The sequence below is a fragment of the Cebus imitator genome, unplaced genomic scaffold (assembly GCF_001604975.1).
Source record: "Cebus imitator isolate Cc_AM_T3 unplaced genomic scaffold, Cebus_imitator-1.0 Scaffold39, whole genome shotgun sequence".
NCBI lineage: Eukaryota > Metazoa > Chordata > Mammalia > Primates > Cebidae > Cebus > Cebus imitator.
In genome coordinates, this window is record NW_016107354.1 from 3640600 (window position 1) to 3656568 (window position 15969).

General features: G+C 34.5%; 1 protein-coding gene across 3 annotated transcripts in view; it reads left to right on the forward strand.

The window, feature by feature from the left end:
* FAR1 (fatty acyl-CoA reductase 1) overlaps window positions 1-15969 on the forward strand; it is a 59794-nt gene that overhangs the window by 32212 nt on the left and 11613 nt on the right. For 2 of the 3 annotated variants that reach the window (XM_017525785.2, XM_017525787.2), the window contains 6 exons: window positions 4533-4712; window positions 6901-7078; window positions 7983-8027; window positions 8147-8265; window positions 9177-9244; window positions 10729-10900. In XM_017525785.2, the coding sequence (XP_017381274.1) occupies window positions 4533-4712; window positions 6901-7078; window positions 7983-8027; window positions 8147-8265; window positions 9177-9244; window positions 10729-10900 (762 nt within the window). Of the gene's footprint in view, window positions 1-4532; window positions 4713-6900; window positions 7079-7982; window positions 8028-8146; window positions 8266-9176; window positions 9245-10728; window positions 10901-11198; window positions 11371-15969 lie in introns of all 3 variants that reach the window. The other variant, XM_037737500.1, reaches the window with a different exon arrangement.

The following is a 15969-nucleotide window of genomic DNA, read 5'->3' on the forward strand; positions in this document are numbered from 1 at the left end:
TAGATATCAGGCTTAGGATTCATGAGGAAATACAAAAAATGTGGGGAGGGCTGGGCATGGTGGCTCATGCCTGTAATCTCAGCACTTCGGGAGGCTGAGGCAGGCAGATCATCTGAGGTCGGGTGTTCAAGATCAGCCTAGCCAACATGGTGAAACCCTGTCTCTACTAATAATACAAAAATTAGCCGGGCATGTAGCACACACCTGTAATCCCAGCTACTTGGGAGACTGAGGAAAGAGAATCACTTGAACCTGGGAGGTGGAGGTTGCAGTGACCAAAGAAGGTACCATTGCACTCCAGCCTGGATGACAGAGCGAGACTCCATCTCAAAAAGAAAGAAAAAAGTGAGGGTAGAAGTGAAGATAATAAATGGAGTGACTTAAGTAGTTGATCATGGCGTCTGTTATAAGGAAAGGTACTAGTAAGGGAAGTGCAAGTTAGACAGGGTCAATAAAGTTGAGAGTAATGAAGAGGTGAGAAACTGGAGACCATGAGGACAAAAACTAGGCTGAAGGAGAGAGATGAGTGGGCAGATGGTATGGTTCATAGTATAAAATTTTAGAAATAGAGCAATTCAAGGTGATAAGACCCAAGGTATGAATATGAAAGATTTTCAGAAAGAAATGGAAGTTAAGATTGATGCTTAGAAAAGATCAAGAAAGCCGGGCGCGGTGGCTCAAGCCTGTAATCCTAGCATTTTGGGAGGCCGATGCAGGTGGATCACAAGGTCAAGAGATCGAGACCATCTTGGTCAACATGGTGAAACCCCGTCTCTACTAAAAATACAAAACATTAGCTGGGCATGGTGGCGCATGCCTGTAATCCCAGCTACTCAGGAAGTTGAGGCAGGAGAATTGCCTGAACCCAGGAGACAGAGGTTGCGGTGAGCCGAGATCGCGCCATTGCACTCCAGCCTGGGTAACAAGAGTGAAACTCTGTCTCAAAAAAAAAAAAAAAGAAAAAAAAGATCAAGAAACTATTGAGTTTGTTGGGCATTGATTATCAAACTTTAGAATGTATTATGAATCTTAAGAATTACTGGAAAATGTGTTAAAATGCATATTCCTAGATTGCACTTGCCAAATTTTGACCTTTTAATTTTAGAATCATACTCCAGGGTTCTTGTTTTTAGCAAGAGCCTTAGGTGTGATTTAGTCACTGCTGGACCTTGTTTTGCCCCTTTAGAACCATTGCTGTCAGAATCAGCTTTGGAGACATTTTTAAAATTACAGATGACTGAGCCCCCTACCCTAAGATTGACTCATTGTTCCCTAAACATCTGTGTCTATATTTTCATAAAAAAAAAAAAAAAAGGCGGTTGTGGTGATGAGATCTCATCTAGACAGTATTTTCTTAGGAGTAAGAGGGTGGAAAAGAGACTTGTGTCAAAATCGCCTAGAGAACTTATTTAAAATATAGTTTTCCAGACCTCGTTTCATGTGTTAAAAGTGTCTGAGGATGAGGTCCAGGAGTCTGCATTTTTAATAAACTCCCAGGTGTATGTTATGCCAAGCATGAGAACCCTGGTTTAAGGTCTTTAGAAGTATTATCAACGTAGATTTTAAATAACCTAAGCTGTCTGTAAAAGAAAGATGAACAAGAAAATTTATTGGCACTTCAGATCATTGAGCTTTTTTTCTTTTTAAATTTTTTTCAAAGTGATTTCCATGTCTACATTTAGTGAAGGTAGATGCTAATTATAAAGACTTTCTCATTTTGCACTCCTCTCCCAAAAGCCTCTCTTATTGAAGATGCATTTATGACTCCATGTAACCAAAACAATAATGAGAACATTATTTTTGATTAGTACTAAATAACTTCTAATATAACATGTCAGAGTCTCAGTTTGAAGGTCAATGGACTAGAAATTGGATTGAGGTAAAACAGAGTTAGGCTAACTATACTGGCAGAGAGATACTAGGCGTTACTTATGTGGGCACAGAATGGCTTCAGGTTTGGGCTTTCGGGTACAGATGCAAAGGGAAAAAGGTAAGGCACAGAGGTTTTCCTCTCAAGTTATTCCTTATTTTTGGTGACCCAGAAACTCTGTCACCATCTTCAGGGACATGTAACAGAATATCCTTAGTGTACATTTCCCAAAACATTGCTCTTCCTGCCCCCATTGTTTTGCAAATGCAAAAGAAAATAGTGCATTCCCTTATAGTCTAGTGGACAGTATCCTCTCTGTGAAATGTCTTTCTTAATGGATTTTCACTTGAACAGATTTTCCCCCTCAATTGAGACAAGGAAGGGAAAAAAAAAAGATGCATCCATGATTTTAAGACACCAACCCAATTATTTCATTAAAAAAAAAAAAAAGTCTTTCTAATATGTTTTCATAGGGTCTCAGGTACTATTAAATTAAAAGAAAATAATATGGCACAGGACTTTTTTTCTCTCCTGGAGTTATTCCTTGTTTCTGGTGACCCAGAACTTGTTGTCCTGTCCTCAGGAACCTGTAACAGAATATTCTCTGTATACCTGTCCCAAACAGTACTCTCCTTATCACCATTGTTTTGCAAATGTGATAGACATCAAAGCACTGCTTTACAGTGAAGTGGACTGGATTCTATCTGTGAAATATCCTGGCCTTTTAAAACAGTAGTTGGATTTTTTTCTTAAATACTGAAAATAAAAGAATTTTAGAAAGTACTCAAAACTATTTTTGTTTTTTTTTAATTTTTTGTGTTTGAACATTATTGTTTTGCGATTGTAAACATAGACTTTCTAATTTTACTTTTAAAACTTAATATAGAAACAATTTCTGTATTTCTAATTTTTTCCATAGTTACAATTTTAGTGATTTGGTGATACTCCATCATGCTGACATACCACAATTTATGTATTATTCACTTAGAATAAACTTTAAGGAATTTTAATTTCTTTTTATTTGAAAAGTAAGGGTTAGAACAAGTTTTACCTCTGAGTTAATTTCAACAGATTAACTAGATTAATAAATATACCATTTCTGTAATTCCTGATACTTTGTCCTAGTTTCCTTCAGATCATTTGTGTCAGTTTGTAGTGTCAACAACAGTATATTACTTTGCTAATTTTGTCACTGGTATCATTTAAATCTTTTTTCCTTTTTATTATTTTTTAATTGACAAAAGTTGTGTATATTTATTGTGTACAATGTATTTTGAAATATGTATACATTGTAGAATGGCTAAATGTGCTAATTAGCATATTCATTATCTCACATACTTTTTGTGGTGAGAATACCTAAAATCCACTCTCTTCATAATCTTTAATAATACAATACATTGATATTAACTGTAGTCTCTATGTTGTACAATAGATCTCTTGGTCAATTTTTTAAAAGCTATAAACAGAAGTTTAATAGAAAGCAAAAACTATCCACCATCTCATTACCTTAAGGAGTATTTGTTGACTGCCTGTTTGGTGACTATGTTAGAAATACTGCTAAATGCTTGCAAACTATTTGTTTTGTTTAATTTTATACCAGTTGTAGTAGGTAGGTTTCATTATTGTTCCCATTTCCAGGTAAGAAAACTAAGGCTGGAGTGCTTCAATAGCTTTATGTCCTAACTGATAGATAGGCCAAGTCAGAATTTGAACACAGGACTGATTCCAGAGCCTTGTTTTTAATCCTGCTTCACATGATATTGCATGTATTTTTTTTTTTGGTATTATTCATACCAATTTTCCATGTTTTTGTAGTCTTCACATAATTATTTTAGTGGCTATATTCTTTCATTGTGATAAAATACCTACTTTATTGAGCCATTACATATTCCATAGTGAATATTTGGGCTCTCTGGGTTTTTATTATTACATGGTACTTTATTGATAACTTTTCTGCCTATATACATTTGCTTTTGTGGAATTATTTACTTTAAGTAAATTCCAAGGAGGGAGTATAGATCATTTTGGGGTCTTGCATGTACCTTGTAACAAATGTACCAGTTTTATTATAATATCCCTTTGAATTTTATAAGGTAGTCTTAGAAAAGTGTTTGGATTGATTGCTATAAAGAGGGAAATATACATTTACTTTCTTGATTATATGTTAATATAATTTAATGTTTCTGAGTTTTCTCTGGCCGTATCATCCTTTTTAGTGACTACCTTAACATTTAAAAATTACTTAACCATTCTATTTTTTTATCCTTGTGGTACATCCATATTATGCAATATTATACTTTTAAAAATCAAGATGCAAAATAAGTCTAGCATGACTTCAAAATTAGGCATAGAAGCTAAAGACTGAAATTACCTGTTTGTTCCTGGGCAATTATATAATTTTTAAATTTCTACTTTAATTTTTAAGTGCTATAATGAAAGTTATTTTAAAATTAAAAATTTTTTAACCCAATTGATAGAGTAAACATACTTTATACTGAAATAAAATACACAAAATCACAGCTAAAGGATAAGGTGTAAAGAAACAAAAATTTTTGTCTCTGTCTCTCTTACTACCCCTCTAATGAAAATAAGATTTTTTTAACAGGTAAAATAAATAACATAGCTTTCCAATTTTCTGTTGTCCCTTTTTCTTTTTAAACAGAGATGCTGTTCAGTTAAATGTGATTGCAACGCGACAGCTTATTCTCCTTGCACAACAAATGAAGAATCTGGAAGTGTTCATGCATGTATCAACAGCATATGCCTACTGTAATCGAAAGCATATTGATGAAGTAGTCTACCCACCACCTGTGGATCCCAAGAAGCTGATTGATTCTTTAGAGTATGTTTGTTTAAAATTTATATACATTTGCTTTGATCCCAAAAGAGGCGGAGATGGGCAGATCATGAGGTCGGGAGTTGAAGACCAGCCTGGGTAACATAGTGAAACTCCATCTCTACTAAAAATATAAAAAAAATTTAGTCCGGTGTGATAGTGGGCACCTGTAGTCCCAGCTGCTTAGGAGGCTGAGGCAGGAGAATTGCTTGAAACCCAGGAGGCAAAGGCTGCATGAGCTGAGATTGTGCACTGCACTCCAGCCCAGGCAACACAGTGAGACTGTCTCAAAAAAAAAAAAACAAAACTTTGGATCCAAGTCCCTCTCCCTCCTCCTCACCCCACCCATATGCATGTGCATGCGCACATACATTTATCTCTTTTCTTCAAAAATTTTTACATATCCTCACATCCTTTTTATTGTATAGATTAGTATCTAAAGGAATGTTAGTGAAGTCAGTATGTAGTTTTCACTTTTGACCACATATAATGGTTTTGGAGGAAGGCTCCTGAACATCTTATTAGTGATATTAGGGACTCTTTTTTAGGGAATCAGTCTTAGCAACCAAGAAGTACCCGTGGAGACCCATGACTGCCTGTTTAATAGCAAGCTTCTAATTTATTAAAAGACTGCTGTCACTACCCCCACCCATGGAGTATATCTATAGAGAGGCCTTTAATTATTAAAGAATCAGAGGAGTCATAGTCTTTTTAACTCATACCATTAGTCTTACTGTTTATCGTCTTTCTGAGGACTGAAATTCTGTCAGCAATTATTACATAAAAATTTATTTGTGAGAATTGATAGATAGGGATTAAATGAAGTGGTACATACCATGACCTTGTTTTCATTTGCTGCAGCTTAGGCTTTCTCATCAAACAGACAAAGTTCAGACAAAAAAATAAGATCTTTTTTACTTTTATAGACTACAATTATATAAACATTCCAGTATCCACAATATTTTCACATTTGTTAATCCTTATATAATATCTTTGAGTTTTTTCCTCCTTTATTCTTCTGTCTCTTTTAGTCGTCTTTCTTTCCAGAGATTCTATCCACTTTGACTCCTTAGTTAACATCTGCTGCTTTCTCCTAAAATAAGCACAGTCTTTTCTTTAAAGCTTTCCTGCTAATCATTATGAGGAAACAGATAGATTGTAAAAAAAAAAATAAGTATGAGAAATTACCAAGACATTTTCATTGTAATTCCCTAATTTCTATTTTCTCACTTATTTTCTTAGATGGTCCCAAATATCTACTTCATTTTCTTCATATATTAATAGACAGAAGTGTTTAATACCTGTGGGAAAAGTTGAGTGTGGAAGTTAATGAAGCATTTTACTTTTTCACTTCCTAACATTTATATATACAAACATTTGAGAAACGGAAAAATAACTTGTAAGCTAATGCTGTATCTCCTTTCCTGGCTGCAAAGAAATCTAGCTAGCAGATAATTTAAAAATAACTCATAGATTTGTTCTGTAAACTCATTCTAGTGATGAGGCTTTTTCTTTTCTCATATATTAACTATCCCTTCCATTTTTCAAAACTCATCTCCATGGTGGAATTTTTCCTAAGTTGGATAGCAATTTCCCTTCAATTTAATTCATATTCTTTTTCATATATAAAAAGTACTTATACCTTTTATGTTCATTATAAATGTATGTTAATTGTAAATGTATATAATCAACATGTTACTTCACTAGGTGGTTATATACAGATCTATATTTCCTAACCTGCAACCTTCCAAAAGGTTTCAGATGTATTTGCGAATTTATTTGGACTTTAGAGAGGGAATATAATTTATGTACTGTGTAATAGGAAAAAACTTTTTAACTTGATCTGGGTTAGTATCCCTGATCAAATACGTATAAAATATATGACTGTTTAAACTAGGTTGAATCAAAAAAAGACCGAAAGTCAGTGTAGATCAGATTTTGCTATCCACTGTATGATTTACGAAATAACTCTTAGTTTTCAGATCTTTTTGGATACAGAAATTGCAAATAAGGGATTGTGGATGTGTAGTTGATGTTTAAGAAAAATAAAGACTAAGTTTAATTTTTCAGTAAAAGTTATCAGATGATTTGAGTCAGAACAACAGATATGTTTGAATGTGCAAAGTTCAATTAAGTGGCTTTTCATTTTATAGTAAAATATCTGGAAATATATTTGTATGCAATTCTTTACCAGGTGGATGGATGATGGCCTAGTAAATGATATCACGCCAAAATTGATAGGAGACAGACCTAATACCTACATATACACAAAAGCATTGGCAGAATATGTTGTACAACAAGAAGGAGCAAAGCTAAATGTGGCGATTATAAGGCCATCGATTGTTGGTGCCAGTTGGAAAGAACCTTTTCCAGTAAGTTGTTAAAAACCTTTATAAATTATTGGAGTTGAGAATTTTAAGTTATAACTCTATAAAAAGAGCTGGCAGTTTTTTAAGAACAGGTATTATTTATTAAAGATGGATTACCATGGCAAAGCTCTTTTGTGTTCATAGAGCTAATTTTATTGGAACTTTCATTTCTGTAATATGATGCTGAGTATTTAGAAATGTAGATCAACATTTTAAAAATCCTAATTGAAAATTAAATCAAGAGCTGTGACATTGTCTCAAGTCAGAGGAGAACATGACTTGGTTTGCTTCTTAGTACCAAAAAGAAGCAGACCTTCCAAGAGGTAGATCCCTTCCTTCCTCTAGATCACAAAGCTAAGAAAGGTACAGGGTGATGTTAGGGTAGTTGTGAATTCCTAGAATGAGAGAAAGCAGAAATATAAACGAGTTGGGTAAATTGATTTAGCCAAAACATAGGTCTGTGTAATGGAAGTAAGTGATAGCATCTCTTGTTGCTTTGACAATTATTCTATTTTTCTGTTTTATTCATAATTTTGAGGGGGATTTGCCATTTTCCTTAATCCCAGGATGCTGAATTAGTAAACGGCATAAAATCAAACTTGAACAAGCTTAATTTTGCAAAAATATTTAACAGTACAAACCCCCTTTTATAAATTTCTCTTTGCAGAGAGTTAATGGAAGAATAGGTAACCCTTTGAAAATGGTTTTACTTAGTCACTTTTGATCCCAGAGGAAGACTGTTTCTGTTTGGGACTGGTAGAATTATTTTGGCCTGAATATAGTCTGTTTTTTAGTTTTTAGAAGACAGCTATCAAGTATATATTTGGGGTTGTAGAATTCAAATAATAAATCTCTAGCTTCATAATGTTTCTAAAGCTTCTCCCCCTTTTTAAATTTTTGGTATTAGGGATGGATTGATAACTTTAATGGACCAAGTGGGCTCTTTATTGCAGTAAGTAAACCTTTTGATTTATTTAATATTCTATACATTTTTCTGCTTTATGTGTATATTTAGATATATATACACTATGGCTTATATATCTTAAGGTGCTGTTTTTAATTTCAACAAAGGCAGGGAAAGGAATTCTTCGAACAATGCGTGCCTCCAACAGTGCCCTTGCAGATCTTGTTCCTGTAGACGTAGTTGTCAACATGAGTCTTGCAGCAGCCTGGTATTCCGGAGTTAATAGGTATATGAGGTGACAATGTTGCTTATTAAATGTATAGTAACTGAAAAGGGAAGACATACTATTGACTAATGTTAATTAATCCTTCCATCCAGATGTTGCCATACCAATATTTAGGCAATATCACTGCCAACTCCAAGAGTTGGTATTATCACAGACAATAGCAAGTGGTCCCAATCAGTAGTAATGAAGAATTAATGTTAATGCTCATATATTATACTTACAGAATAGATAAGTTTATTAGGGGTTAAAAATGAAAAAAATACTTTCCCTAAGGATGATTTTTTAATCCAAACTAAAACTTGGTGTATATATATATATATAAAGAGCTGAAGTTTACAGAATATGGTTTACATATATTAAACATTGCACATCAGAGCAGCTTTAATCAACCCATGAACATCTTTCCTTTAAAAGGTAAAAGTCGCATTTATGGGTAACATTTAAACTTTCAGCTTCCCAGTAACTTTTTTTTTCTACTAGTAAACTACCTTTATTTTTGATAATCAGTATTTTCTGTCATAAAAAAGGAGAGAGATGATTATATGAATATGTTGTTTCTGGCACAAGGAAACAGTCCATAATTTTTTTCAGCTTGATCCTCTGAAAATGAGACAAGAAGAGCTGAGATTGTTTGTTGTTTTCCTCATGTTTAAAAACAGATACTCCTATATAAGGAGGAAAAATGTGAAAGGGAAAAAAGTCTGTATTTTTAAAAATAAATAATTATTTTTGGTAGGGGAAGAAGAAAGCGTAGTTGTAAATAGTCATTAGCATAAAAACTAATCCTTTAAAAACATTAGTATAGAAAAGATGCTCATCATCCTCATGTCTTCTTGAATATTATCTAAGATTTAGATTGGATATGTTTGGCCTCTTATTATGATTAATTGGTTTCACCTTTGTCTTTGCAGACCACGAAACATCATGGTGTATAATTGTACAACAGGCAGCACTAATCCTTTCCACTGGGGTGAAGTTGGTATGATTTTACCTGTGTTTTTGAATGTTAGAATAAATCTTAAAAAGCCAAGTTCCCTGAAGTTTTAATGTTAGAATACCTACGAGACATTAAGGCCACTGAGTTACCAATTAGTTCTTAATTGTCATCTTAGAAGTAATATCTACCAATACTACCTTGTGGTTCTTAATATTATGTTTCACAAATTTAAAATGTCCTGTTGTCTATTCTTACCCACCCACCCTATGCTTGTCTAAGCCTTGCTGTTTTTCTACTGCCATCTGCAGCAGCCCTCATAGATACCTATGGCATGGGAACAGTGCTTTTTTTCTCCCTTGTGAGCACCCTTGGTCTTGCCATTGCCTATCCGTAGGCAGTATCACTTCTTACAAGAGGTGGTCTATTAAGTGGTACCCAGAGTAATAAATGAAGGAATTAGAAAGAAGAATACAGTTTGCTAGAATATTTTTTATTAACCTTCATTAATCTATTTAAATTTACAGAGTCACAGCAGGTGTATGTGTTCTTAATTCTATAGGAATAGTGTAACTTAAATAGGAGTAGTATAACTTAAAACCTGTTGCAATTGAATCATTTTTTAAATTGTTGGTTGATGAGTTCAAATTTAAAGTAAAATATATTTTTGGTATTAATTTAGTGTTAGGTCATATTTAACCTCTAATTGAATAATTACCCCGGCAGAACAATTTTGATTTCAATGTAAATTTTTTATGACATTTGTCCTAGGATTTTTCTATGGCATTTTATTTCAGTGTAAAGATTGACATTAGAGCATATAGGAAAAAGATAAAATCTCAGGTGATTTTAACTTTATAATTATTTTTAGTATTCTTTTAAGAATATTTAAATATTTTAAATGAGTTAGGTTTTTTGGTAATCTTTTAATGTGTTGTAAAGTTTAGTAGAAGCTGAAGTTGAGCATTATATTTTAATGACTATCTCAATATACATTTTCAGTAAAGTATTAACATAGATGATACTAGGTTTGATTGTGTTGACATTACATAGCCTACATAAATTACAACAGAAGTTAATTTTGGGTTGTTTTATGCCTGTTAATAAATGTTAATTTGAGCAACTTAAGCAAAGGATGATGATTTTCCTTTTCTTTTTTAAGTAAGTACAGTAATAAGAGTCTGGAAAGAGGAACAGAAAGAAAGAAGCTATCGTGAGAAGTGAAATATAGAAAGTGACACTGTAAACTGACATAGGTAAAACATTGAAAGGATTTTAAGAGTGAATTTTAGCAAAAATTCATTCATCTAATTAAAATTCATAAATAGCAGCAGTTATAAAACCACTTGAGTTTAGCATTCTAATACCCATATTCTACTAGCTTCTAGAAAGTAGAAAAGTTTGTTTTTTAAATGAACGAACTCTGACATCTTTGGTAAAATATTTTGCATTGTAAAAACATGATTTTTTTTTTCAAAACTTCATTACATGGTTATTATCAAAGCTGTTACACAACTTTTCTTCCTCAGAATACCATGTAATTTCCACTTTCAAGAGGAATCCTCTCGAACAGGCCTTCAGACGGCCCAATGTAAATCTAACCTCCAATCACCTTTTATATCATTACTGGATTGCTGTAAGCCATAAGGCCCCAGCATTCCTGTATGATATCTACCTCAGGATGACTGGAAGAAGCCCAAGGTAATGGTGACTAGCTCTGTCTTATCTGTTCCTCTGACTGTTAAACAACCCATGCTTACACTAAAATGCATATTAACTCTGTATTTGTTTATGCTTTTGATAAGGCTTAATGGCCTTTTGTGACTGAGAAGACTCTTGAATTTAAGACATTGTCAGAAAAGCAAAAGTAGTGTTGTAAGTTACTCTAATTTGTTTAAAGTTTGGATAGTTATTATCATGTATTGAATTCTAGGTCTTACTTTAGGTTTCTTTCTGAATAACAATATTTAAAATGCTTTGACGCTTATTTTTCCCACAGGAGATATTCTAAATCATTACTTCAAGATGCATCCTTTTAACCAAGTTTACAGGCGCCCCAATATTAAGTTTTATACCAACAACCTATTGCTTCATTATTGGAAGGGTGTCAGACATACAGTACCTGCATTATTGCTCGATCTTGCACTCAGGTTGACAGGTCAGAAACCGTGGTAAGAAGAATAGCAGTAAATACACTATGTATTGGTAAGGTGGTAGAAGCTTGCTGGAGAGAAAAAGTCGCTAGCATGAGTTTTACCTTTAGATTTACTAACCAGATTAATTACAATCACAATCAGAATGCTAGGACATTTCTTAGAATTTGGAGATCTTTAGGGGCACTAACTATGGATCACATCTTACTGGGTCATTGATCATCTTAATTTCCATAATACAGAAAATGTCCTACATTATGATTGTCATTGTTATTATAAGCTGAAATTGAGCCCTTCTCTCCATCTTAGAAACCTAGTGATGAGTTTTTATAGGGGATTAAGGGTAAAAGTTTTGCTTTGAATGGATGCTGCAGTTTTATGTTAAAAATACAGGATATGTTTAGAAAATTAATAACTTGAAATATCTCAGCTGCCCATTCAGCTTATAATATGGTTATTACAGTTTTTGACTAATTTTCCAGGTTGGGAATGTCAGTTATGAAAAAAAAAATGGAAAACTTTCTGTTTTCTTATACTTGTTATAACCTTTCTTTATTTTTTGTTTTTGTTGAAATCCCACAAACTTAAAAGTTCCTCTACTGTCTTTACCACACAATTACAGTAGAATATATCATAAAAATACTTTTTAAAACTACGTTGGCATTACAGTGGAGTCTTTGATTGGAGAGTTCAGGATTTGACTTTTTTTGTATAAAGAAGATACTGATCCCAGAAGTTCCATCAGTTACTCCAAAAATAAAAGTGAGGTATATGCCAGTTACAGTGTATCAGGATCTGAGTTCCTTGTAGGTATTTTCTGTGGACTCTCTTTTCCAAGATGTTTCTCACCCTATATGTTGGCTAATTGAAATATGTGAGAGGTGTTGAACAAATTTAGAATGGGTAAAGAAATATTTCCGGGCTTTTCTAGAGTGATATGCAAAATGCAATATTTGCCATTGGAAACATTCTTTCATGGCTAAACAGCAGGTATAAATTCATGAATGATGGCAGTGTATGTTTTCTTTATATAAATAAGGTTATAATTTAGGGCAGAAAAGTAAAAACTGGGTGTAAAAAAATAAAACATTAAATATATCACATTGCCTTACACAAAGAAAGGGGACTTAGTAAACTTTTTAAAAAAATAAGTGAATAGCTAGTTTACTAATTACTGTTAGTTTGCTAATAGCTGGTTTACTAGTTACTGATTCAGAGGATGTTGCTGCATACAAATCATCTGAAACTTAGAGGCTAAAAACAGCAACAATCATTTTACTATTTCTTTCATAATCAGGAATTTGAGAAAGAATCAGCTGGGCACATTTGGCTTGGAGCTTTTCATGTGTTTGTGATCAGATGAAAGAGACAGGTGGGCAGAGAGGCAATGGAACAGCCAGGAGCCCGGATATTACTGTTTGTCATGTCATAAGGATCTCTCCGTTACTTCTTTGCAGTAATTAATGATAGCCTTAGGGGAATTAGACTTCTTACATGGCAGCTGATGGCTTCAAAGGGGGAAGGAAGTCTTTTAGCAAGTAAGGTGGAGGTTGTGTTGCATTTTCTGAGCTACCTGTAGAAGTCATGCAGTATCACTTTTCCCTCATTCTTCTAGTCACGAGTGAGTCACAAATCTTCCTAAATTTAAGGAAAGGGGAATTAGAAAGTAGTCAAGATGAAGGGTATTGTTGCCGCCATTTTTGGAAAGTACAATCTGCTGTAGTCAACCTTCTGGCCAAAACAATTCGTATTTCTTCTACATGGAAAGTACAGTTGCTTCTTCCCCCTTCACCATGCCTTCCCCTTCATGCCTCCCCACCTCCACCACCCCAGATCCCTGTGGCATCAGCTGTTTGCCAGGGTTTTGTCATCTAAATCTGGTCCATTTTTGGGTAAGGCTCTTTAGGAGTGATTTTGTCAGGATAGCTCCTTGAGTATAGTTCCTCCAGAATTGATCTGTGAACTAAAGCAACAAGTTACTGACTGCCCATACGCCCATCATATGATGGTAGCATAGGATAATGGCTTTAAACAGTTTTATTCAAAAAGAGAGTATTGGGAGGTACCCAGCAAACACTGGTCCATAACATTTCTGAATTCCAATCAGATACGTGTTGATGGTTTCTTGATTAGGAAACCATCAGTCTTATTCTCTGGAAGGTTTCTGAGGCTCTGAGTAATCCTTCTTTACAAGGATGGCTTGTGCCATCCTTTTAAAAACTGGCTTGTGCTATGGGCTCTGTGTGCAGCCAAGTAGCCTTCTTATCTTGCTTCCTGCCCATAAAAGGGTAGGGAATCAGGGCAGGAACTGGCAAGCTTTTCTTGTAAATTAGGACCATATAGTAAATATTTTAGGTTTAGCAGCCCATGTGGTTTTTGTTGAAGCTACTCATCTTTGCTGTTAAAAATGAAAGCAGCCATAGACAATAAATAGGTAAATGAATTAACATGACTGTGTTCCCATAAAACTTTATTTACAAAAACAGGTGGTGGGCTGGATTTGGTATATAGGCCCTGGTTTGCTGACCCTTGATATAGCAGTCTCTTCATTTTTTTATTGTCTATCCCTTTATATGTATTCTGACACAGTTGCTTAAAAATTGTGTGGGTTTCCGGTGTATCTATTTTAAAGGAATTCACCCCATTAGACAAAAGCCATATCCATAAATCTCTTTGACACTAGCCCTTCTCTTATTTTGGGTTCCCTGTGAAGTTGCTATGGGACAACACTTTTAGATCTTAGATCCTGCCTTTTGAACAATAAGAGTTTCTGTTACACATTTCTTTAAGATCTGAAGAGTGCCTTTTGTCTATCTGAAAGTTCTGGAAGGCACTACTTTAGGTCTTTCTAAAGTCTTAGCAAAGAATCCATCTTCCCCTACCCTGCTATGCTCAGAAACCATTTCTTAAAGAATTCCTGGCTGACATTTTACATTTCCTCCAAATTGCACTCAAATAGTTCATTTTTAAAGATCATCTTTGTTCTCTTTTGCCCTCTTTCAGCAAATTTCGGCTAGATCATTGAGTTTATTGGGTACACTTTCCATATTCCTTCTTACCACAGGTGACAGTTTGTTGTCCTCACTTCAAGCCCTCACCAACAGCTTTCTTAAAGCCCTTTAAGGCTTCTAATAATACTGTTTTCCTGGTCATTTTACATTTCACTGCCGATCACCTCACAGGCCTTACAGATTTTGTTTACCACTTGACCCTGAAGCCAATACCACGTTTTAGGTTTTTGTTATAGCAGCCCCTCCCAGTATTGAGATCTGTTGAGATCTCTTATCTGTTTTGTATAACCAGGCACCTCAAACTTAGTGTCTTAAAGTAATAATTTTATTTTTGTGTCACAATTTCTGTGGGTCAGGAATTCTAGAAGGGTTTAGCTGGATGGTAATGGCTCAGGATTTTTCAAATGATTATAGTCAGACAGGGACTGGAGCAGCTTTGCTGTGGAGGGAGTGGTAAAGCGGGGAAGGAGCAGAGCAGCTGGTGTGGCTGGGCATCTCTCTCTCCAGTAGTGTCAGAGCCTCTCCATGTGGTCTCTCCACATGGACTAGTTTGAGCTTCCTTGCAGCATGGCAGCCTCAGGGGGAGCTGGACAGCGTACATGGTGACTGAAGGCTTCAAGGGTGAGTATCCAGTGAGCAAGACAGAAAGCTCTACACCTTTTCTGACCTAGCCTTGGAAGTCACATTGTGTCACTTCCACCTCATTTGGTTGGTTCTAAGTTATTTTCAGCTGTCATTGAGAAGACAGTCAAGGTGACATTGTATTGTAGGTGGGCATGTAGGATGTGAAATAATATCATAGGCAACTTTGGAAATTAATCTTTCCTAAGTAGAAAACATAAAGTAAAGAATTTTCTTACCTGAGGTTTGTCCTGTGTGAGGCTTTCTAAGTATAAAAGCAGGACAGATCCTTGACCTCTGGGAGCTTATAGTCTAAAAGCAACAAGGAATGTAGAGATTTTTTTATTTAGATAATTTTATAAATGTTAAATACAGTCTTACAATTTGTATTGTTTAATTTGTTCAGAAATTTATTGAGCATGGTAATAGACTTTACACCTTATATTGGGGCTTTACTATAATGCCTAATTTTACATTAAACTGATGTCAGTCATGTCATTCATTTCATCCAGTTTACTCATTTTCGTAATTCTGAATGTGAGCTAGATAACAATCTGACCTGCTGTATATCTTGATGTAATTATAAAAAGCACAACTCAATTATACATCATATGGATTCTTGGTTAATAGTCATTGGGGGGACTGTGATGCATGGTGTTATTGCATGTCGAAGCAAGTATAAATTATTCACTCTAGCTCTGGAAATACAGTAGACATTTCATCACTGTTAAAAGTATTTTTAAAAAATGGCTCTATGACCTTATGTTTTAGTTAACTAGCATAACTAGCTTAACTTCTCTAAACCAGATATTTTTCATCTGTGTACTTCTCAATTGGAGACATTTAACAATGTTTGCAGGTATTTTTAGTTACCACAACTGGGAGAGGGCTGCTACTGGAGGCCAGGGATGCTGACAAACATCTTACAGCATGCTTCACAGCCCTCCACAAGAAGGAATTAACAAACCCACAATATTTATAGTGC